The following is a 23,984-nucleotide window of genomic DNA, read 5'->3' on the forward strand; positions in this document are numbered from 1 at the left end:
GCAGTGTGGAGGTTCCTCAGAAAATTAAAAATAGACCTACCCTATGACCCAGCAATAGCACTGCTAGGAATTTATCCAAGGGATGCAGGAGTACTGATGCATAGGGGCACTTGTACCCCAATGTTTATAGCAGCACTCTCAACAATAGCCAAATTATGGAAAGAGCCTAAATGTCCATCAACTGATGAATGGATAAAGAAATTGTGGTTTATATACACAATGGAATACTACGTGGCAATGAGAAAGAATGAAATATGGCCTTTTGTAGCAACGTGGATGGAACTGGAGAGTGTGATGCTAAGTGAAATAAGCCATACAGAGAAAGACAGATACCATATGGTTTCACTCTTATGTGGATCCTGAGAAACGTAACAGAAACCCATGGGGGAGGGGAAGGAAAAAAAAAAAAAAAAAAAAAAAAAGAGGTTAGAGTGGGAGAGAGCCAAAGCATAAGAGACTGTTAAAAACTGAGAACAAACTGAGGGTTGATGGGGGGTGGGAGGGAGGGCAGGGTGGGTGATGGGTATTGAGGAGGGCACCTTTTGGGATGAGCACTGGGTGTTGTATGGAAACCAATTTGACAGTAAATTTCATATATTAAAAAAAAAAAAAAAAAAAATGACCATGTTCATCTGTTTAGAACCACATCTTTATAGTTTCAAGGCACAAAAATGTCCAACCAAAAGAGAAATCTGATTTTCCTAATGTTTAAAAATACTCAAATGCTTCATAAATAACATGTTCAATTGATTAATACTGAAAGAAAAATTTTTGATTTCCATTTTCACTTAAAACTGAAAACATCTATACCCAAAACTATCATTCTGCTCAGAAAAATACAGAAGGTGTGCTCTCTTACTTTTTCCCATCACGCATGTATCTCCCAAAGAATTTCAAAGAAATCTCCCTGTATGAATTCCTAAATAAAGATCTCTAGGGCGCCTGGGTGGCTCAGTCGGTTAAGTGTCCGACTTTGGCTCAGGCCATGATCTCACGGTCTGTGAGTTCGAGCCCTGCATCCAGCTCTGTGCTGTCAGCTCAGAGCCTGGAGCCTGCTTTGGATTCTGTGCCTCCCTCTCTTTCTGCCCCTCCCCTACTCATGCTGTCTGTCTCTGTCTCAAAATAAATAAAAACATTAAAAACAAAATTTTTTTTAAAAAGTGGAAGGTTTACAGCTGTTCTCTGTACTATTTCTTGCAACATTTCTCTCAAGTTTGAAATTTTTCAATATAGTAAGTTGCAGAGGAAAAAAAAATACCTGCTGTCTTTGTCCGTTCTTTCATTTATGAGAGGAATCCATCGACTTGTTACCTAAAAGAAAATTAACAAGAGCTAAACCACGATGTGGCTCTTCTCTGAAAAATACTCTGTCCTTGGACCCCTAAAACTCTAAGCTGAGGATCAGTTTTATTTTTTATTGGGGCGCCGGGACCAATGATCACCCGCTGCCTGGGTACCAAAAAATTTTGCTTCTGAAATCTCTTGATGTCAATTCTGTACGAAGAGCAATGGAGCTGCCCTACGTGTGCCACTCACAACAGAAGCCCTTTTTTGAGGATCAATTTTAAAAGTGCCCTCACTGAAATTTAACCAAATATAGTGAAAAAACTCACACATTCATACCTTATCAATAGAATGCTTGTTGTTAACAGCATAAACTATGCAGATGACATTAGCCTATAAGAGAAATTAAGACATTAACGGCATTTTAAAATAATACAAATGTAAATGGTAACATTTAATTACCAACTAGCTAATATATTTGGGCTAAAGGAAGAATAAACTCTGAAACCTAAAAAAACCCCAAAGTTAGCATGCTTCTAAGAGGAAAAATTCCTAAGGATTTATAGCAAAAAAACATACTCAAAGCAGTAACAACAAAGAATTGAAAGAGCCTAAGTGAGAGAATGAAAAAGACAAGACACAGAATCATCGATGTTTTCCCACATAAAAACCTGCAACTATTTTTTTTAACTCACCTGTGATATCTCTTGATGAAGCTGTTCATCACTCTGTTCTGCTTCTACAAATGACAAAGTCAAAAAATGTCCATTATTTTAAACATTTTCATAAAAACGAATGACGAAGCTAACATCTACACGGCACCCGCCCAATATCCTTCATCCCTTGTGTCATCTACGCAGTGTAGTGCCAGATGAGGTGGCAAAGACAAGGGCAAGCCAGGGAAAGGAAAGAGCTGGGCTATGATAAGGAAGCTGGCTGGCACTGAAAGACAAGTCTAGCAGAGGATAACTCAGGCACTCGAGAGCAGAAGGCATTGTGTGATAAATCTAGGCCAGCATCTGATCCAGGGTTGAGAAGGGTCAGGCCAAAGAGATCAGAAACCCAAGCTAGAAGACTAGGTGGAAGAGTCAGAAGCCCAGACAAAGAGTCCATACACACAGGGTCAGAAGGCCAGGTGAGAATCTGGGCAATACAAGCTAGGGAGCAGGCCCCAGAAGCAAAACTGGAGCATGATAATAAATAAAGCGTCCAGAATTCCCTTTCTAGCATATCATCTCTGGCTGGAACAGGTCTAATGGTAGATGTGCATATAACCCCACAGTGCAGTTACACCATCCTTACAAACAGATTTTAATTTTTAGAGCAGTTTTAAATGCGTAGCAAAATTGAGTGGACGGTACAGAGATTACCTATATACCTCCTGACCCCACATAGCTTCCCACATTATGAATATTCCCCATCAGAGTGGGACATCTATTACAATGGACTCCCTTTTTTATTTATGGGTTTTCTTAAAGTTTTTAAGTAATCTCTACACCCAACATAGGGCTTGAACTCACAACCTCGAGATCAAGAGAGTCACACGCTCCAATGACTGAGTCAGCTGGGCACTGCTCCTTTTTTTTTTTTTTTTTTTAAAGAAGTCCTAAAGCAAGCAAAATAATTTAGTGATTAAATAGTAAGTACTAGAGTAAGTACTAGAGTAAATAGTAAGTAGGCACCTGGGTAGCTCAGTCGGTTAAGCGTCTGACTTCGGCTCAGGTCATGATCTCACAGTTCATGAGTTCAAGCCTCATGTTGGGCCCTGTGCTGATCACTCAGAGCCTGGAGCTGCTTCAGATTCTATGTTTCCCTCTCTCTGCCCCTCCCCAATTCATGCTCTGCTCTCTCTCTCTCTCTCTCAAAAATAAACATTAAAAAAAAAAAAAGGTAAGTACTAGGGATGCCTGGTTGGCTCACTTAGTTAAGTGTCTGACTTCAGCTCAGGTCATGATCTCAGAGTTCGTAAGTTTGAGCCCCATATCAGGCTCTGGGCTGACAGCTTGGAGCCTGCTTTGGAGATCCTCTGTCCCCGTCTCTCTCTGCCCCTCCGCAGCTTGTGTTCTCTCTCACTCTCAAAATAAATAAACAAACATTAAGAAACAAAAAAAAAAGTAAGTACCAGTGGGTAGAAAAATTTTAAATTATGAAGTGATACAAATGTGCTTCTATTATCATATAACATAAACAAGCTGACAACTGTTTTATCTATTATTTGGGGAAGGGAATAAAGGCAGATAAGTTAAAGAACGAATTTAGAACTCAACAAATTCTCAAATGCAGAACTCTTTCTACATGCCTGATAACAAAACTAATCTAGAACTTACCTCTGCAAACAGGCCAATTCAAGGAGGGTAATGATTTAACTACTACTTGTCATTTGCCATCTCTCTCCTTCCTTTTCATTATTATGGAACCCAACTTAGTAAATTTGGGACAGACAACTGCAAGATGGAGGCTTTATGTGGAGTGTGAGGTGGGGGCAGATACAAATGAGACAAGAGTCATAAATGATTATTTGCTGCTAGAGAAAAAGGAACACCTATCTTTGAACACTTTTTTGGAGGACTATTAAATTAACCCTACAGCGCCACCCACAAGAGGATATCCATTACCTGAGTAATCTACGATGTGTGTTGGAACTCTCTCAGGGGTAACATCAGCTGGAATGGTAATTTCTTCTGCCCGTGGAGGAACCTTCATTAGCAAACAAATAAAGGAAAAAACCCTTTGGATATTATCAACCAAACTTGTTAACAGAGCATGTAAATTCATCTGTATTAGCCCCTTTCACCCATACCTGCCCTTTCAAGATTTATTACACTTTTAAATGCTTATTTTTTGTGCTTTACCAGAGTCAAGTATATACACTTTTTTTTTTTTTTTTTAATTCTTTTGAGAGACAGACACACACACACACACAGAGTTCGAGTAGGGGAGGGGCAGAGAGAAAGAGTGGAGACACAGAATCAGAAGTAGGCTGTAGGCTCCAGGCTCCAAGCTGTCAGCACAAACCCAATGCGGGACTTGAACTTACGAGCCATGAGATCATGACCTGAGCAGAAGTTGGATGCTTAACCAACTGAGCCACCCATATGCCCCGGGATTCAAGTATATATTAAAAGCTACGTGATAAAATATTTCTTTTAAAAAAGCATGTACAGGGGTGCCTGGGTGGCTCAGTCGGTTCAGCGTCCGACTTCGACTCAGGTCATGATCTCGCGGTCCGTGAGTTCGAGCCCCGCGTCAGGCTCTGTGCTGACAGCTCAGAGCCTGGAGCCTGTTTCAGATTCTGTGTCTCCCTCTCTCTCTGACCCTCCCCTGTTCATGCTCTGTCTCTCTCTGTCTCAAAAATAAATAAACGTTAAAAAAATAAAAAAAATTAAAAAGCATGTACATTGCTACCTGTGTGGGCATAATGCATATTAAGGATACTTCAGATCTGATGCAGCCTAAAACAATACTTAATTTGGTGTTTCAAACATTTGATTTTTAAAATGCTGTTTTCATTCTATTTTGTTGAAAGTTTAAGATGCTATACAAATGAGGAACTATGTTAATCCAAAGCAATTCTCAAATAAAATAATAAATGATCAAAATTCATTTCTTCTAGAAGATAACTGGCTACATAGGCCTTGCTTAATGAATCCATTTTTTAGAAAGACTATGATTTTTTTAATACATTAAAAATGCTTTATCCACACCCAAGAGGACAGTGCTAAAATGACAAGTCTAAACTAAGTTAAACAATCAGAGAAAACATTTAGGTATTATACTCTGAGTAATCAGATGACAATATGTTTCATTTCACAAATTAAGTACTTACTTATTTAGCTATCTTACTTAAGAACGGAAAAAAGCAAAAGAAACAATGAATGGTCATGTGGTATTTGTAGCTGCTGAGAACACTACCACATAATGTATCAAACTCCTGTCTGAACAGTGAATTTATGCATTTCTAACTAAACAAGAGTAAAAAAAAAGGGAAAAATGCAAATTGTGGAGCTAATAGTACCAACTATGTGAAGACACAGAATAAAGGAGAAATAACGTTCACCCCATTTGCATCAATAGCATTTCCCAAAACAAAATTCTAACTTTACGTAAGGCCTTAGCCAGCAGTCCCTCATCCTGGAACGTCCAGAATATAAATAAATATATTGCAAGTAATAATAAAACCACCTTACTTTTGGTGGCACTCTACTATTATTAAGCAATTCTCATTTGAGACACAACAATCCTTTGAGTTTAGGTAAAGGTGGAATGAATTAGTTTCTTCACCTGTAAAATGATGCAATGGATAGTATTAAAGATTCTCAAATACATGTGTCAGAATCCTAGTGGTTCTAATGCCTCAAAGACTGGAGAGTGGCAGATGGAAGGCAGGCAGGAAACCAGCAGACCTTTTACCCTTACTTCAAACTAAAGGAATACTCACCTGTTTTATATTTAAGAAAGGATTAACAGCTTAGATGATCTCTAATAATCCCTTCCAGCTCCCATTTTACAGATGAGACAACTAAGGCACAGAGATGAGAAATGTCCTAGCCAAGATCAGAGTAGGAAAAGCAGGAGCACCTGATGGCTCAGTCAGTTAAGCATCCAACTCTTGATTTTTGGCTCAGGTCATGATCTCACGGTTCGTGAGTTCAAGCCCCATGCTGGGCTCTGTGCTGATGGTACGAAGCCTGCTTGGGATTCTCTCTCCCTCTCTTTCTGCCCCTCCCCTGTTTGTGTGTGCACGAACATGCTTACTCTCTCTCTGTCCCTCTCTCTCTCAAAATAAACTAAAAAAAGGAAGGAAGCAAGGAAGGAAGAGAAAGAAAGAAAGAAAGAAAGAAAAAGAAAGAAAGAGAAAAAGCAATGGGGCGCATGGGTGGCTCAGTCAATTAAGCATCCGACTTGGGCTCAGGTCTTTATCTCACAGTTTGTGAGTTTGAGCCTCGTGTCAGGCTCTGTGCTGACAGCTCAGAGCCTGGAGCCTGCTTCAGAGTCTGTGTCTCCCTCTCTCTCTGCCCCTCCCCTGCTCGCACTCTGTCTCAAAAATGAATAAACTTCAAAAATAAAAATAAAAAAAAAAAGAAATAGAAAACGTAGGAAGAACAAAGGACTTAGGTGGGCTCAGATCTAGTTTGATTCTTTCTCCTGCACTATATTTCAGGGATGTCTTGTATAACTAATATGAGCCTTTTTAAAGTCATAACTGTCAGGAAGGAAACACATCCAAAAAAAGAGCAGAATTTATTTCATTTTAACTCAATTTTGATAAATTTAAAAGATTTTAAATATAGAAAAGATAAAAATGTTTACCTCTTCTGGGAATTCTTCACTGACCAGGGACATAATCAGTGATGTCTTCCCAACTCTAGCTGTGAAAACAAACATCATTATTTTAATAAAGTGTTTAGGTTCTATATAAACTCAAATTCAGCAACCACACAGCAAAGTCTGTTATTCATTAGACAAAATCAGAGTTATCCAAATCACCAAGTTTTACAATACTTAAAGCACAGCTCTTGTTTTTTGCTTAGAAAAGTTACACATCCCTTTAAAACAAAAAAATTACCAAAATACAACGGAAAAGTTAAAATCTCCCCAAATATCCCCCTTTACCAGTTTAATACATGTAGACTCCCAGATTTTTTCCACACTTACAGTAACATACTATAATTCCCCATACAACTTACTAGTAGAATCATAGTATTTATACTATTTTACAGTCTTCCCTTATCATTTAGTTATGCACTTGGGCCATATTCCATGTCAATATGTAAAATCTCCTGGGGGTGGGGGGAAAGGTGAAGGTAAAGTTATTTTTTTCTTAATTTTTTTTTTTAACGTTTATTTATTTTTGAGACAGAGAGAGACAGAGCATGAACAGGGGAGGGTCAGAGAGAGAGGGAGACACAGAATCCGAAACAGGCTCCAGGCTCTGAGCTGTCAGCACAGAGCCCGACGCGGGGCTCAAACTCACGGACCGTGAGATCATGACCTGAGCCGAAGTCGGACGCTCAACCGACCAAGCCACCCAGGCGCCCCAAGGTAAAGTTATTTAATGGATACAGAGGTTTTGCTGGGGATGATGAAAAAATTTTCGATGTAGAAAGTGCTGATGGTTATACAACACTGAATGTATTTAATGCCCCTTAAGTGTACTCTCAAAAATGGTTAAAATGTCAAATAATACGTCTTATATATTTTGTCACAATTTTTAAAAACAGCAACAGGAAATCCATTTTATATTAACATAAAAAATCTTATATTATTTCTTGACAGCTGTATAAGAATCTATTGTAAGATATGTCATAATTTATTAATGCAGTGTCCTAACAATGAACACTGCTCAAGTTTTCACCTTTATAAACAATGCTGCAATGAACATTTCTACAGGATAAATTCCTAGAAGTGGAACTCAAGTTAGCATGCATGATCTCTTTTATTTTTAATAAATATTGTTAAATTACCTCTAAAAAAAACCCAAAACTAATTTACATCCTCACCAGTAGAAGACCAGAGTGTCTGCTTTGGGTATCCTTACGTTTTTGTCTTTCTTGGGGAATCATATTGAAAGGCTTAGAAGAGCAAGAGTAACTTCCTGGTTACATTACTAACCTCACAAGATTTTTAATGCACAAACTTAAAAATCTTAATTTTCATTCTGAAATTTTACTTCCATTCCCATCACTTTCTGGTCATCTACATTCAACTGCTTATCAACTGAACTCTTTCGTGATCCTAGAGGAAAACAGTCCACCCACTTATTCATCTCTGCCATAATGGCAAATTACTTTCCAAAGGTAAAGTCTAGATATGAAAGAACTGGAAAATTTTAAAGCGAAGAAAAGTCACATTCCTTTTTTAAATGACTAAAAGAAAGGGTGACTAACAACACAAGTCAAGTCTCTGGAAAATGATGAACGGCTGGAAAGAAGAGTACTGGTCCTACAACTCAGAGGATGTGCCACTAACAAGTTGCGTGCGCTAGTGGAGGGCCAGAGTGGAGGGTTCGAGGATCTTTTCAGTCTACTTGTGTGAGAAGGCTTGGGCCTTTTTCAAGTAGCTAACCGTGAGATAACATTTCCCTGAGTTCCGACCATGGTAGTGAGTCCAGAACCCATCATCACACAACGGCTAGAATCCAGTTATCCATGTGAGTTCATCCAGCTCCCTGCAAACATTTGCAGGTGCAGAACCCGGGACCCAGAAACAGTGATTTTCTCAAGGTCTCACTAAACAATGAGTTGCAGACTTAAGAGAATAGCCCATCCTCTGATGACTAAGCCAGTGTTCTTCCTCTTTATTATGACATAGTTTTAAAAAATATTGTTAACACACAATACAGAAAAGGAATAATGGCCTCTAAAGTCAGCAAGCACTACATATACAAATACTATGTAAATTAATTAAAATATCCACTGATTCACTGGTGACTAATCCAACAGCTCTGGTTCCTTTTTTTTTTTTTAATAGGATTTGGTAATTTATTTTGAGAAAGTATCACTTACAGAAAAATTGCAAAAATAGTACAAAGGAGTCACGTCTATTCTGTAACCCAAATCCCCAAATGTTAACATTTTACCACATTTGCATTATCGTTTCCTCCCTCTCCCACCCCCAACTCTCTATATTTTTTAAACCATTTAAGAGTAGGTTGTGATGATGTCTCTTTACCCGTAAGCACCTTAGGATGTATTTCCTAAATACAAGTGCATTGTCTTATTCATCATAACCACAGTGTACTGTCAAGATCAGGAAATTAATTTAATACTAATACAATGCTGTTGTCTAGTCTGTTGACCTCATTCACATCTCACCATTTGTTCCATTACCATCTTTTACAAAAAAGAAAAATCTTTTTCTACCCCCAGGATCAAATGCAACATTTGGTTGTCATGTGTCTTTAGTCTCTAGCTTGGAAGAGTATCTTTAATGATCTAGACATTTTTGAAAAACCCAAACCATTTAATTTGTAGAATAGCTCTCAATTGGGTTTCTATAATGTTATCTCATGATTAATTTCAGATTTTGCATTTTGGGCAGGACTGCCCCAGAAATGATACTGTATCCTTCACAGTGCATCACAGCAGAAGGGAGATGATGTCAATTTGTCCCATTACTGGTGATGTTAACTATCATCCCTTGGAGGAGGTGGTGTCTGCCAGGTTATTATTTTTCTCTTTGTAATTAAAAAGTAACCCGTGAGAAGATACATTGAGACCACGAAAATATTGTTTCTCATCAAACTTTTGCCTCCTAGTTTTAGCAGCCATTCATGATTCTAGTCTTGTGTTGCTACAGGGGTTGCTGGATGGTGATATTTCTATTTCTACCAATCCTTCTACATTACTTTGCATTCTACTTTAAGGAAACACTCCCATCTGATTTGTAACAGCACGGTCTTGTGGACTCCTACATTATTCCACGTGTTATAATCCACTACTGTCATTATCTGGAGGCTCAAATTGTTCCATTTTACTTTCAAAAAGGGCATTTATGCAGGTATAAATCAGCATTACTATATGATCCATTTTATAAATGAATATGTACTCACACCAAAAAAAACAAAAACAAACAAACAAAAAAACCCAGAAAGGATATATACACCAACAGCAGTAATCTCTGAAGTAAATGTAACTTTTTTTGTGTTTTGTGCTTTCACATATTTTCCCAATTTTCTACAACAAAAATATACAATTTTTGCTACTAGAAAATGTTAACAAGTACTATTTTACAGTCATAATTTTTAGCAGTAAAAATTGGCATGTTCTAAATTTATAGATGGCCACTGAAATTTACCTACTGACATGTAAAATGCATTCTTTCATCCCTTCAACAAATATTTCTTGAGCACTTCTATATACCAGGCACTATCCCAGGGTGCCAGGGATACCACTGATCATAGCACTAGGTATCCCTATTTTTTATATATATTTTTAAATTTTTATTATTTATTATTATTTTTAGAGAAAGAACACAAGCGGGGAAGAGGGGCAGAAGGAGAGGGGCAGAGGAAGAGAGAGAGACAGAGAGAGACAGAGAGAGACAGAGACAGAGAGACAGAGAGAATGAATGAATGAATGAATGAATCTATCTTAAGCAGGCTCCATGCTCAGCACAGAGCCCGACACAGGGCTCAATCCCACAACCCTGGGATCATGACCTGAGCCGAAAGTAACAGTTTGACACTCCACCGACTGAGCCACGCAGGCACCCCCTCACGGAGATTATATTTCAACAGATTTAAGAGATTTTCACCAATAAGAGATTTTCACATCAGGATAAAAAGCAAAAATTTAAAAACTAGCCATCCTTGATTCACCCTTCCTCTATACTGAACACTTAAACTCTGTCAAAACTTCCTTTGAAAATTTTTTTATCAAAAAATTTGTTGATGTTTATTCAATTTTTGAGAGAGTGAGAGAGACAGAGTACAAGCGGAGGAGGGGCAGAGAGAGGGAGACACAGAATCGAAAGCAAGCTCCAGGCTCTGAGCTGTCAGCACAGAGCCCCACATGGGGCTCAAACCCACAAACCGCGAGATCATGACCTGAGCCGAAGTTGGAAGCTTAACCAACTGAGCCATCCAAGCGCCCCTCCTTTGAAATTTTAAATATTCACTCCTTCCTCTCTGTTCCCACTTTTCCCTAATTATGGGACTCTTACTGAAACACCTCTCTATTCCCAACTTTCTCCCCGCCTCCTCCAATCTCTCCTCTTACTAAAATCTATCAACAATACAAATGCCACTCCATCTTTTCATTTTCTCAGCTCATCAAAAGCCTTGACTCTCAATTACCTACCACATCGAGGCAAAACTCCTCTGCTGGCCTTTGAAAATCATGCAATTCATAATTTAACCTCACTTCATCTACCCAACCTCATTGCTCACTATTCCCATACACACAATTTGCTCACATAAGGCCATTCTGCTCTGTGCAAGCACAAACAAGCTATGATGAATCTTGCCTCCTCACAAGGTTTTCTTCATCTAAAACATCAGTCCCTCTCTCCCCTCGACTTTTCCAAATGTTAACCAACTCTGGAGGACAGCTCAAATTCTGCCTCATCCTTAAAGACATCCCAGGACTACTGTAGACCTCCTTTCCCCCTCTGAACTACTTCCGTGCCACCTAACCTACATCAAACAGTTATGAATGGAAGGTGCATACTTCACATGTATGTGTCTACATTAACACAATAATCTAATATTTGAAAACCCTTGGATAATGAACTGAATTTTCTTTTTTTTTTTTTTTTTAATTTTTTTTTTCAACGTTTTTTATTTTTGGGACAGAGAGAGACAGAGCATGAACGGGGGAGGAGCAGAGAGAGAGGGAGACACAGAATCGGAAACAGGCTCCAGGCTCCGAGCCATCAGCCCAGAGCCTGACGCGGGGCTCGAACTCACGGACCGCGAGATCGTGACCTGGCTGAAGTCGGACGCTTAACCGACTGCGCCACCCAGGCGCCCCCTGAATTTTCTAATTTTATATGAATGGGAGAAAGACTTCTAGCACATCGACCAGACTGACTTCATTTGACTTGCTTTCACCTCGCCCAAGCACAACAGCATTGCTACTGCTTCAGCACTGCCATTTAGGAAATTAAGTTCCACTTCGTGGAGCATCTATCCCATTCAAAGCTCAACAACAACTGCAAAGCTGTGAATGCTAGGGGGAAAAAAAATTCTAAAATTACTTTTTTCGATTTGTCTTTAATAGAAAATAATTAATGTTGAAATTTCAAATAATATCAAAGGAGGGTGTGATATAACAAAGAATCCATCTGGTCTTCATCCCCACACAGTTCCTGGCAGAAAGCTTCAAAACGCCTTGGAAGTTCCCATGTGATAGGAGTGTGTTTTGTTATAGTCTCTTTCAACCATACTTGAGTTATCCTGATGAGGTGACTCATTAGGGAGAAGGGAGGGCCTAGATAGGCCCTAGATAGGAGGATGGGGATTGGTTGCCACACAAACTACCCATGTGATTAGCGGGTTGGAACTTCCAGCTCCACCCCAAAACCTATCAGTGTGGTGGAGGGCGGTGGGTAGAGGGAGCCCACAGATGGAGTTCAATCACACAGTCAATGATATAATCAATTGTGCCTACATAATGAAGCCCCATGTAAAAACCCTGGACATCAAAGCTCAGGGGAGCTTCCTAGTTGGTAAACAGATTGGTGAACCAGGAAGGTGGTGCACTCTGACTCCACAGGGACAAATGGTCTTGGCTCAGGATCCTTCAACACCTTGTCCTATGTACCTCTTAATCTGGCTGTTCATTTGTGTAACCCTGAGGATAGCACTTTCCCAAGTTCTGTGAGTTGTTCTAGTGAATTATCAAGTCTAAGGGCATTGTAGAAAGCCCCAAATTTGTAGTCAGCCAGGAAGAAGAGTGGATAGTCTGGGGACCACACTCGTAGCTGGTGTCTAAAGTAAGGGTAATCTTGTTGGGGACCTTGCCCTTTAACTTGTAGGATCTGATGCTAACCCAGGTGGTTAATGTCAAAACTGAAATGAATTGTAGAACGCCCAGTGTCAGACAATCATCAGAAAGAAGAGGGCACGACAGTTTTGTATTTATAAAAAGTAGGGATGGCTCAAAAAACTGAGAAACACTGTAACAGAACTATCCAAGAGTACAAGTTCCACTCTGGCATATTTTCCCGGGCCTGGACCAAACTAGAAAATAAACAAACAGGGGCGCCTGGGTGGCTCAGTCGGTTGAACACCCGACTTCGGCTCAGGTCATGATCTCACGGTCCGTGAGTTCGAGCCCCGCGTCGAGCTCTGTGATGACAGCTCGGAGCCTGGAGCCTGTTTCGGATTCTGTGTCTCCCTCTCTCTCTGCCCCTCCCCTGTTCATGCTCTGTCTCTCTCTGTCTCAAAAATAAATAAACGTTAAAAAAAATTTTTTTTTAAAAAGAAAATAAACAAAAAAACAAAACAAAACAAAACCCCGAAAGATCATGTAGAGAGTATTAACTTATGCTTCTCCATGACCCATCTTACTTGTGCAGACTCCTTCTATTAATTCATTTGAGAAGTATTCACCTGACTGCCTTCCAAGCACAAAACTTAATTTTAGATACTCTATGGGGATAATATGGAAAATGTATTAAACAAGATAAAATTGCTATGAAAGAAGTATGGATCAAGTATTATGTTCAATCACTCTTGAAAAACGGGAAGGTGGGCAGGGAAGGATGGGAAGAGAATACTTACTTTTCTCAGAAGTCTCTAAATATAGCAGAAAATTGAAAATCTCATAAAAGAAGCTTATAGTTTGGTCACAAGGAGGAAAAATTGAATAATCAGTTAAGACATGTATGTTTCTTAAGACAGTGTTGTGCCTGTGTAACAGGCAACCTTCTAGCACATCACTAGTGGTCTCCTGAAGGACTTCCTAGACCTTGGGGAAAACATTACTTTTCCTACAAGCTACTGAGTATCTCTAGAAAGACTAAGGAACAAATATTTCATTATCACCCACAGGAAATTCCACAAGGGCAGAGAATGTGTCTTTCTTGTTCACTGTTGAATCTTAGCTCCTAGCAAATGCTCTTAGTAAATGGAGCTTATGGTTTAGCGGTTAAGAGCACAGATTTACGATTTAGGAAGAGTGGCTGGTTACTTTTGAGAGAAAGAGAAGGAAATGCAAGGGGTTTCAACTGATTGGTAATGTTTTATTTATTAAGCTAAGTGATGGGTATTTGTTATATTATTCTTTATACCTTTGATATAAATTTTTCACCAAAACAAAAGGAAAACAATACAGGCTTCAGAATCAGACAAGACTGGACTGAAACCTTAGTTCCAGTACTGACTAGCTGTGTTTCCTCAGGCAAGTAATCAAGCCTCAGTTTGTCCCTCTATATAGTGCTGAACAGCTTCAGCAGAATTGGTAAGAGAATTAAGACGACAGATATATAACGCTTAGGACGATACCTGACAAACATAAAATACACAAATGATAGTTGTTGCGATGATGATGAGCACAGTTTAAATTAAAGGAGTTAAGGGAGTATGAGAGTGGGCCAGAAATTTCGGATTTGGGAATCAGCTAATTAGCAGTATAACCTTGTGTTGTCACTGACTCTCTCTGGGCCTCAATTTTCTCAACAGTTAGAAAGAACGAAAGAAAGAAAGAAAACAGAAAGAAAGAAAAAAGGACCAGATGCTATCAATGTGTACACTCTGTGAGTAATCTAAACTATCGTGTAGCACACCTAGAAGACTGGCCTGCAACAGATGAAAAAGCGCATATGACATGTACCTTACAGTACCCTAGCAATGGCAGACAGATCCCCAAGTTGTATCTGTTATCTATTTTAGTTGTGTATGGGAAAGTGATCGGTGAGGAACATTCATGTATCTGTAAGAACAAAGTGGGACTCAAGTGGGACCAAGCCAATATGGGGTCCAGAAATCTGTAGAACTTGCGGACTTATAATGAGCATTTTGTAACTTTTCTCCTTAAATAACTGCTTCCGTTATGGCCTTGTTTAGGGTCCCAGAAACGCCAAACCGTTTGCTAGCTCAGGGTAGTATTCATCTCAACATCCACAGTGGTCCATTCTAACTCCACATGACGATGCACAATGGAGGCAAAATAGCTTAATGTGAACCACGCCAATGCCCTTTATTCCAGCATCAGAAAACCTAGAACTTGGCCCTCCTGCCTATTTTTTACTCTTGGCAACTGAGGCTGCAGAGCAAGAGTGCATTTGGGAAAGAGCCCTAATCAAGTTCCTTGCAAAGGGCGGTGATGTCTGAGCTAAGAGAACATACAGCAGAGTTCTGTCACCTGATAGCAGAATGCCTCTGCTGTGAAGTCCAATTGCGTCCACCAGGCCCTGTATGTTATTTATTTTAGTAAGTGGTAAAACTCCCAGGTACTTAAAACAACAGACCTTTTAGAAGATCCAATGCTTGTACAATTCCTGTGACCTTTGAACTTCTGGGTCTTTTTCCCTAGTGTCTCCAAAATCCCACAACTACTGCCAGCACAGATGTTCCCAGAAACTGTTCCATTTCTGCAGGGCTCTCCGGGACATCTTACGTATCTCTACATTCTTATCCATGATCAACTATTTATTAAGAATGGGAAAAATGAGGGGCACCTGGGTGGCTCAGCTGGTTAAGCGTCCAACTCTTGATCTCGGCTCAGGTCGTGATCTCACAATTCAAGAGATCAAGCCCCACATCGGCGGGCCTGCTTGGAATTCTCTCCCCCACCACCCCACCCCCAAAAGAAATAAACCTAAAAAAAAAAAAGGAATGGGAAAAATGAATCAGATGTTCAATAACTCAGATGCTCATTGTTACCCAAAAGAAAAACAAGTCTCCCTCCTGCTTGGTCCTTGAGAAATTTGCCTGCCTTAATACCCTTAAGACCTTGATTCCCCTCAGATTCCCTTTTCAGAATTACCTTTTTAAAAATCTGCTTGTATCCCTCCACTCCAAAGCCCTGACAAGTCTCAGAAGAAATTTACCTAACTTTTAATCCATAGATCAAAATGTTAAACAAAAACGATCAAAATTAAGTCAAACACCAACATTAAGTGACTTATTAGTTTCCAAGAAAGCTAAAGACTATTGCTCCTTAATCACAACCACTTAGGCTCTCTTAGCAAAGTTCAGGCCTTCAACAGGTGTTCCGTGTTACTTTTGAAGTCCCCTCCCTCACCATGACCCTTACGTGTCATCCATTCTTCCTCATCTTTCTGCTTAAAACTCAGGAGAACACCCCTTTTCCGAGCCATCGTCCCTTTCTTCTTTTCCCAGCAATATTTCCAGAAAAGAAAGCCCAACATTCTGAGGCAATTCAGATTTCTTCACAGCTCAGCTCAACAAGGCAGTTCTGGCTGCCTGTGCAGCAGCAGGCTCCTGCCAAAACACAAACCTGCCACCAGGTCTACTCCGACATGGCAGGCCTCAGAGACAGAAAAGGAACCCCCACCCCCAGCAGGAGAAGGGCACTGTAAACACTGCAACAATTAAAGAGCTTTATGATGCTTGATGATACAGACAGTGGTACCAAAAAGTAAGAAGCATTCCATTTAAGTTATTTATATGGGTACTATCATTTAGAGTATGGCATTTTCATTTGTTTATTCATTCGTATTGTGCCTCACCCATTAAAGAATCTGATGCAGGTTAGTACTCACTACAATAAAACAACTGAATCTAGTTTCTGAAGTAATTGTATAATAGGCCTTTTAAAAATCAAACACGAATTTCCTTTACATAAAAATCCAAGAGTGATTTCCTCTTTAAAAAAAAAAAAAGTTTAAAATTAGAGCGAGACACATTATAGTGAATTTAGGAGAAAATGAGCACATTTTCATTAGTATCATTTTGGGTTTCCTTTTGGAAGAGCAGTAAGATGATAGCTACTTTAATAAAAGATCAGATGTGATTAAGTTAAGAAATGCTTCAGTGAATCTAAACTACAGCTTTTTGCTTCCCTTAAGACTTAACAACCAAACCCTGAGTAAGACTATCAAAGAAATAGGGAATCGGCAGGTTTAAAATTACAACAGGCCACTAACTTTAGGCTAATCTTAACTGCAAAAATAAATGAGGACCTTAAAAACAAGGAAGACATTTTAGAATACTAAATTTTAAAAATTATTTAAAAAAAATTTTTTTAACGTTTATTTATTTTTGAGACAGAGAGAAGACAGAGCATGAACGGGGGAGGGTCAGAGAGAGGGAGACACAGAATCTGAAACAGGCTCCAGGCTCTGAGCTGTCAGCACAGAGCCCGACGCGGGGCTTGAACTCACTGACTGCGAGATCATGACCTGAGCCAAAGTTGGCCGCTTAACCGACTGAGCCACCCAGGCGCCCCTTAAAAATTATTTAAATAAGCCTACAATCAAAAAGGCTCTTTGACAATGGCAGGAGTATAAACACTGCATATTTTTAACTGCTCCAAAAAATAATTTCCATAAAGGAAGAAAACTCTCTAATTACTCTACCAATTAAATTTTATATGCAAGATAAATATCATCTATGATATTGTTACATAATTTATAATACCTAAGTATAAATAAATACATGTAAAAATATATGTATTTGATATAAGTATATTATATGGAGGACAAAAAATTATTCTTTGTTAACTAGCCATTTAATGGTCTCTATTTCCTCTGTTTTGCCTGAGAAACACTGAAGTGATCTGTAAGAACAAAAGGCACGGTCACAATTATCCCCAAAGAGAGAAGGCCTTCTGATTCAGTTCAACACAACATGCTACAGTTCTGTCTGACACTCCACGCTTCTAAGTAGGTCATCCATGGGAAACATAATTCATCACTATAGAACAAATTATCTAGATTTATCCAGGCTAAAAATTTCTTTGTCTTTTCATCACATCTTTTGAACATCTACTTCTAAATGACAGCAAATTCCTAATATTCATGAAGCAGAAATAACATTTTCTAGTTCCAAATACCATCCTACCAGCCATATTGGCTATTTTTCTTGATAACAAACACCCCGTGCTTTAAGTGGCAAAGGGCCCTACTCCTCATTTTTATTGGCTTCTTAAGAAGCCTTGTTGACTCTTCCTAAATTAGGAAATTAGAATACACAGGGAGCAGGAGGGTGACTATGGAGTTAGAATTTTAACTGGGAAACTTTGGCATTTGTGGCAATAGCTGAGTATTGTTCCAAAGGAAAATTTCATTGATCAAATCAGACTATCTGGGCTGCAGAAGAACAATGTTACGGTCTATCCCTCTCCTTTGAACTACATCAACACTAGGGCCCAAATGGTGCCAGAGGAACAAAAAGATGAGTTTTAATACAGATGTGAGAATGATACAGAATAGACTCTATCTGAACAGAAAAGACTATGTAGACTATGCTTGAACATGCTCGGTCACAGACTATCATCCAGGTACTAAACACAGTATAACTGAAAATGGAGTTTAATCTTCAAATATCATTTAACAAAGACCAGAATGGAAAGCAATACGGCTTTAAAAGGATTGTAGAAAGTTTTTTCTACCATAAATGCTAGCTTATTACTGAAGTTTCTTTGACTCTTATCTTATGCCTGAAGAATTGTTTCCCAGTCCCACTAAGATGACCTCTGGTGTTTCTTTCTTTCTTTCTTTTTTTTTTTTAATCTTTATTTTTGAGAGAGAGACAATGTGTGAGCAGGGGAGGAACAGAGAGAGAGACACACACACACAGAATGCAAAGCAAGCTCTAGGCTCCGAGCTGTCAGCACAGAGCCCAATGCAGGAGTTAGAACTCATGAACTGGGAGATCATGACCTGAGCCAACTCGGACACTCTACCAACTGAGCCACCCAGGTGCCCCGACCTCTGGTGTTTCTATTTCTTTTGGCAAGGAATAGAACTGGGGCAGCCAAGACATGGAATAGACGTGACCCCATCATTAGAAGTCACTGGTATACTTTATGGCCAGAACACAGGAATCTCCCAGGTCAAACAAAGCTAAGAACCTGGAACAAGAGACTGGATGAACACTGCCCCTTCAAATGCTAACAGCAACCACATATCAGACCGGATTTGAGAAAGGAGAATGAGCAGGGGCACTTTGGTGGCTCGCTCAGTTAAGCGTCCCAACTCTTGATTTTGGCTCAGGTCACGATCTCAGGGTCGTGGGATCAAGCCCCACATTGGACTCCATGCTAAGCATGGAGCCAGCTTGGGATTCCCTCTCCCTTTCTCTCTGCCCCTCTCCCCAGCTTGTGCTGTCTCCTTTTAAAATTAAAAGAAAGAAAGAAAGAAAGAAAGAAAGAAAGAAAGAAAGAAAGAAAGAAAGAAAGAAAGAAAGAAAGAAAGAAAATAAAATTTTTATGACTAAGAGTGATTTGGAAAACAAGCAAAGTCTACATAAATGGAACTAACTTAAACTCATTCATTCTTCCAAAAGCTATAGAAGACCTCTGAACAACGTGGGGGTTAGGGGCGCCAACCAACTCTCCACCCCCCTGGTAGTCCAAAATCCTCAGATAGCTTTTGACTCCCCCAAAACTCAACTACTGATAACTACTGTTGACTGGAAGCCTTACAAATGACATAAGCAGTCTATTAACATATATTTTGTATATTTTATGTATTATGTACTGTATTCTTACAATAAAGTAAGCTGGAGAAGACAATGTTATTAAGAAAATCATAAGGGGGGGTGTGCCTGGGTGGTTAAGCATCCGACTTTGGCTCAGGTCATGAGCTCATGGTTCGAGAGTCTGAAAACTGCAACAGGCTTTCTGCCATCAGCACCAGCTTCAGATCCTCTGCCCCTCCCCTGCTTGTGCGCAGGCGTGCTCTCTCTCTCTCAAAAATAAACAAACGTTAAAAAAAAAAAAAAAGAAAATCATAAGGAAAATACATTTACAGTAGTGTAAAAAAAAATCCCTGTATAAAGGGACCCACACAGTTTGAACTGCATGTTGTTCAAGGGTCAACTGTATTTGACTTTTTTTTTTTTTTTGAGAGTGAGAGCACTCATGCGGTAGGGGAGTAGAGGAAGAGGGAGACAGAATCTTAAGCAGGTTCCACGCCCAACATGAGCCCGATGCAGGGCTCAACCTCACAACTATGAGATCATGACCTGAGTCAAAAACCAAGAGTCAGACGCTTATCAACTAAGCCACCTAAGGTCAACTGTATTTGAGTGCCCACTTTGTGACAGGCCTATTCCAGGCACAGGGTATACAGCAATAAAACGAGGCAAATCCACCACCCTCATGAAGCTTACTTTCCAGCCCAAAAGACAAGTGAACAAATATGCACACAAGAACTGCCTGAGTCAGGGACTTCTTGTAGAGAAAGCAGTAGACAGCACTACAAGAGTGAAGCAAGGGCCAGACTGTGATGGTATCTGCAGGCCTGCATAAAGAAGTCTGGACTTTTCTTGTAAGTCAAAGGAGAAATCATCAAAGAATTTTAAAAACAGGTAACAGGATCTGAAATATTTTTTTAAAGATGATTACCTGCTACATAGAGAATGGACAAAATTAGAAGGAGGGAGACTGGGTAAGGAGATATTACAAAAGCCTAGGCCAGAGCCAGTCGAAGCTTGTAGTGGCTTCAACTAGTTTCGATGATAAGCTAATCAGTTAGACATTGGGTAAGAGTGACAGATTCATTTAAACTTTTTTTTTTAGTGTTTGTTTATTTTTGAGAGAGAGAGAGAGAGAGAGAGAGAGCAAGCGAGCAGGGGAGGGGCAGAGGGAGAGGGAGACACAGAATCCGAAGCAGGCTCCAGGCTCAGAGCTGTCAGCAAAGAGCCTGATGGCAGGGCTCAAAACCATGAGCTGTTGGGAATGCAAGCTGGCGCAGCCACTCTGGAAAACAGCATGGAGGTTCCTCAAAAAACTAAAAATAGAACTACCCTACCACCCAGCAATTAATTGCACTACTAGGCATTTATCCAACGGATACAGGTGTGCTGTTTCAAAGGGACACATGCACCCCCATGTTTATAGCAGCACTATCAACAATAGCCAAAGTATGGAAAGAGCCCAAATGTCCATCGATGGATGGATGAAGAAAAAGTGGTATATATATACAATGGAGTTATTACTTGACAATCAAAAAGAATGAAATCTTGCCATTTGCAACTACGTGGATGGAACTGGAGGGTATTATGCTAAGTGAAATTAGAGAAAGACAAAAATCCTATCGCTTCACTCATATGAGGACTTTAAGAGACAAAACAGATGAACATAAAGGAAGGGACACAAAAATAATATAAAAACAGGGAGGGGGACAAAACAGAAGAGACTCATAAACATGGAGAACAAACTGAGGGTTACAGGAGGGGTTGTGGGAGGGGAGATGGGCTAAATGGGTCAGGGGCACTAAGGAGTCTACTCGTGAAATCACTGTTGCACTATATGCTAATTTGGATGTAAATCTTAAAAAATAAAAAATAAAATTAAAAGAAAACAAAAAAAACCACGAGCTGTGAGATCATGACCTGAGCTGAAGCCGCATGCCCAACCAAGTCACCCAGGTGCCTCTGACCAGATTCATTCAAAAAGAGGGTAACAGTTCCACTTTCTTAATGAGTTTGATCAGAAGACAAACGTATCTCAACTTAAAAACAAGACTTCGCTAAAACTAAATCTTGTGTAATTTTAATGTACCTACATGATTTAGATAAAAGGGTATTAAGGCTCATGCTAATTTTATTGCAACAAGGACATTTGTTAAGCATACTAACACAAACATCGTTAAACACAAATTCTGGCCAAAGAATCTGACCATGAAAAATCATAACCTGAGAACTGTTTTGCATGCTTGCATTTTTAATGATTTTAAAAATTTTGTTTTGTTTCAAGAATGGCAACTGACTTTTAACATGGCCTGAATGGTATTCACTGTGTTCAATAATTAAGATAAGGTGCAAATGATATTTAAAACACTTTGGCTTTCTCTGCAAATAATTACCTTAAAATTCATAGACAATCTAACTTCTTTGATCTAAGCACTAAACAGACAGTAAGCATCAGTTAGCATTTAAGCCTGGATGGATCAGAATCCAGATTCTGGATGGGCCAAAAAAAGATCTGTTTCACCTTCGGAGGACATTATAGGTTTAGCCAAGAGAATGTTGAAACCATTCACAACTATTTGGGAGCTTCAGTGAATGAAGCAGCTGCTGTGTGGTTCTGGGACAGATGCTAACAGCAATAAGATGTACTGAAGTGAAAGCAAAGGAACAGGCTCTACAATAATACCAGAAATGATGTGGGGATTTTGTTTGTTTGTTTGCTTTTCCCATTTCTCTTAATTAACCATCTTAAAATGACAACTAAGTTACTACCACTTCTACCTAAAAAAGTGGTTTCCCAGATAAATTCATGTGTTAGACCAGTATTAAAATAGCCTTCGTCACAGTTATGTTTACCTAGCATTTAAAGTGGGGCAGGTAGGCTAAAGCTAACAAATATTTATATTAAATCTCAAAAAATAATGCTTCTGGGGCACCTGGGCAGCTCAGTCGGTTGAACATCAACTTTTGATCTCAACTCAGGTCATGATCTCACAGTTCGTGGTTTTGACCTCTGTGTGCTGCTCAGCTTGGAGCCTGCTTGGGATTCTCTCTCTGCCCCTCCCCAATCATGTGCACACAGCTGCACAAGTACACACATGTGCGCACTCTCTCCCTCTCAAAATGAATTTAAAAAAAAGAAAACTAATCTTTCCAACTTTTTCCTCCCAAAATACCAACCTTTAATAAAACTCACTAAAATTACATATTTCACATAAATATAATCCTAATATTTTTAAATGTGAAAAAAATTATATATATGGTAGCTGGCCTAAAGCTTTTGGTACAAACCTTTTCAAGAAAAATGTCTTCCTTTTTTCAAAAACTAAGACTTTCTCTTAAGTCAGGTAACTCCCTATAATCAAAACACTCTTGCATGGACACTTTTCTCAAGTCTCCTGTTTGCTTTCATATCTGCAGAACATGGCTTTTAATTTTCTCAACAAATTTTTAGTTCTTTTGTGTATTTCTAAATAAGTAATACTGTTAACGTTTTAACTTAAATGTCCTAAGGCTGTCAATATATCTTACGTATATATAGCATTTCCATTTAGATGTTTCACAGACGAATTATATGCTTCCTAAAGCTAAAACCAAAACATAGGATTTCTGCTTTTAGAACATTAGCATTACAATCACCATACTATAAAACGATTTTATGACAGTTAAGGATCAGCTTTTTAAGTGGCTCGTCTACTCACTTTCCCTACCATATTCCAAATGCATCAGCTATGAATCACATGTTAAGTAACACCTTCCTGAACTTTGTCAAGGAAACTGATGCAAAATACAGATTAAGATACAATAATAAATAAAGACTAAAATTCACAACTGCAAACCCAAAAGACAACAGTGTCAGGCCAAGCTTACTTCCAAATTCTGATTCTAAAGACTTCTCCACAGAGCAGGTGAACAGAGACTTCAATGAATATCAAAGAACACTACAGAGAAGGGTAAAAATGTGTTAGCTTTCTTCCTTGGGAGTGCATCACAGTGACCTGGAGGGGCTACTCTAGGCTGAAATGGAGTTTGGAAAAGAATGCTTCAAAACAGCAATGGCAGAGCATTAACTAATGTACAAACAAACAATTCAGTTCTCCCAGCCCACTTTCTTATTTTAGTCCTACCAAATGAGTCATGTAACCAGCCAAGTGATATCAAGAAGTCCCTGTTGTCCTGTCCCCAAGTCAGTAAACAGAGGCATTTCTCCTTTATTATATCTTAAAGGGGTGAAATCTAAGAATTTCTAGGGGGTCTTATGTGTATGTGCATGTGTCTGTTTTCCTGTGTGCCTGTTATTTATAAAATAATTACCAAGCTACGGAATAAATAATACTTAAAAAGAGGAGAGTAAATTAGGCTTTAGGGTAAGAATAATTCTCTCAACTAAAGAACCCTCCCCAGATAATTATTCATTCATTAAGCACTTGTGTAACTTGTATAACTTGAACTTGACAGTAAATTTTTGAGGAAACAGAGAGCATAACAGAAGTTATTCCAATGTAAAGTGCAAGTATCTCTAAAAACGCTCCCTACCTTGAAGTCAATGCCAGAGGGTGGGAAGACTGCGAACGTGAAAGAAAGAAGGAAAGAAGGAAAGAAAGAGACAAAGAGAGAAAGAAAAAGAAAAAGAAAAAGAAAAAGAAAAAGAAAA

At 39.1% G+C, this 23,984-nt stretch overlaps 1 protein-coding gene and 1 non-coding gene across 11 annotated transcripts in view; both read right to left on the bottom strand.

The window, feature by feature from the left end:
• The window catches only part of RHOT1 (ras homolog family member T1), a 65,100-nt gene that overhangs the window by 40,368 nt on the left and 748 nt on the right, over positions 1 to 23,984 (bottom strand). For all 10 annotated transcript variants that reach the window (XR_007459351.1, XM_049637866.1, XM_049637869.1 and 7 more), the window contains exons 2-6: positions 6,595 to 6,653; positions 3,900 to 3,981; positions 1,980 to 2,023; positions 1,624 to 1,677; positions 1,259 to 1,311 (exon numbers count right to left, since the gene is read on the bottom strand). Coding sequence is in view for 9 of the 10 variants with exons in the window: in XM_049637866.1 (XP_049493823.1) it covers positions 1,259 to 1,311; positions 1,624 to 1,677; positions 1,980 to 2,023; positions 3,900 to 3,981; positions 6,595 to 6,653 (292 nt within the window). In the remaining variant the exon portion in view is untranslated. The remainder of the gene's footprint in view (positions 1 to 1,258; positions 1,312 to 1,623; positions 1,678 to 1,979; positions 2,024 to 3,899; positions 3,982 to 6,594; positions 6,654 to 23,984) is intronic.
• On the bottom strand, positions 1,419 to 1,552 carry LOC125927742 (U11 spliceosomal RNA). Its single transcript, XR_007459429.1, has one exon. It is a non-coding gene; the product is annotated as a U11 spliceosomal RNA (small nuclear RNA).

Source organism: Panthera uncia, chromosome E1, assembly GCF_023721935.1.
Source record: "Panthera uncia isolate 11264 chromosome E1, Puncia_PCG_1.0, whole genome shotgun sequence".
Taxonomy (NCBI): domain Eukaryota; kingdom Metazoa; phylum Chordata; class Mammalia; order Carnivora; family Felidae; genus Panthera; species Panthera uncia.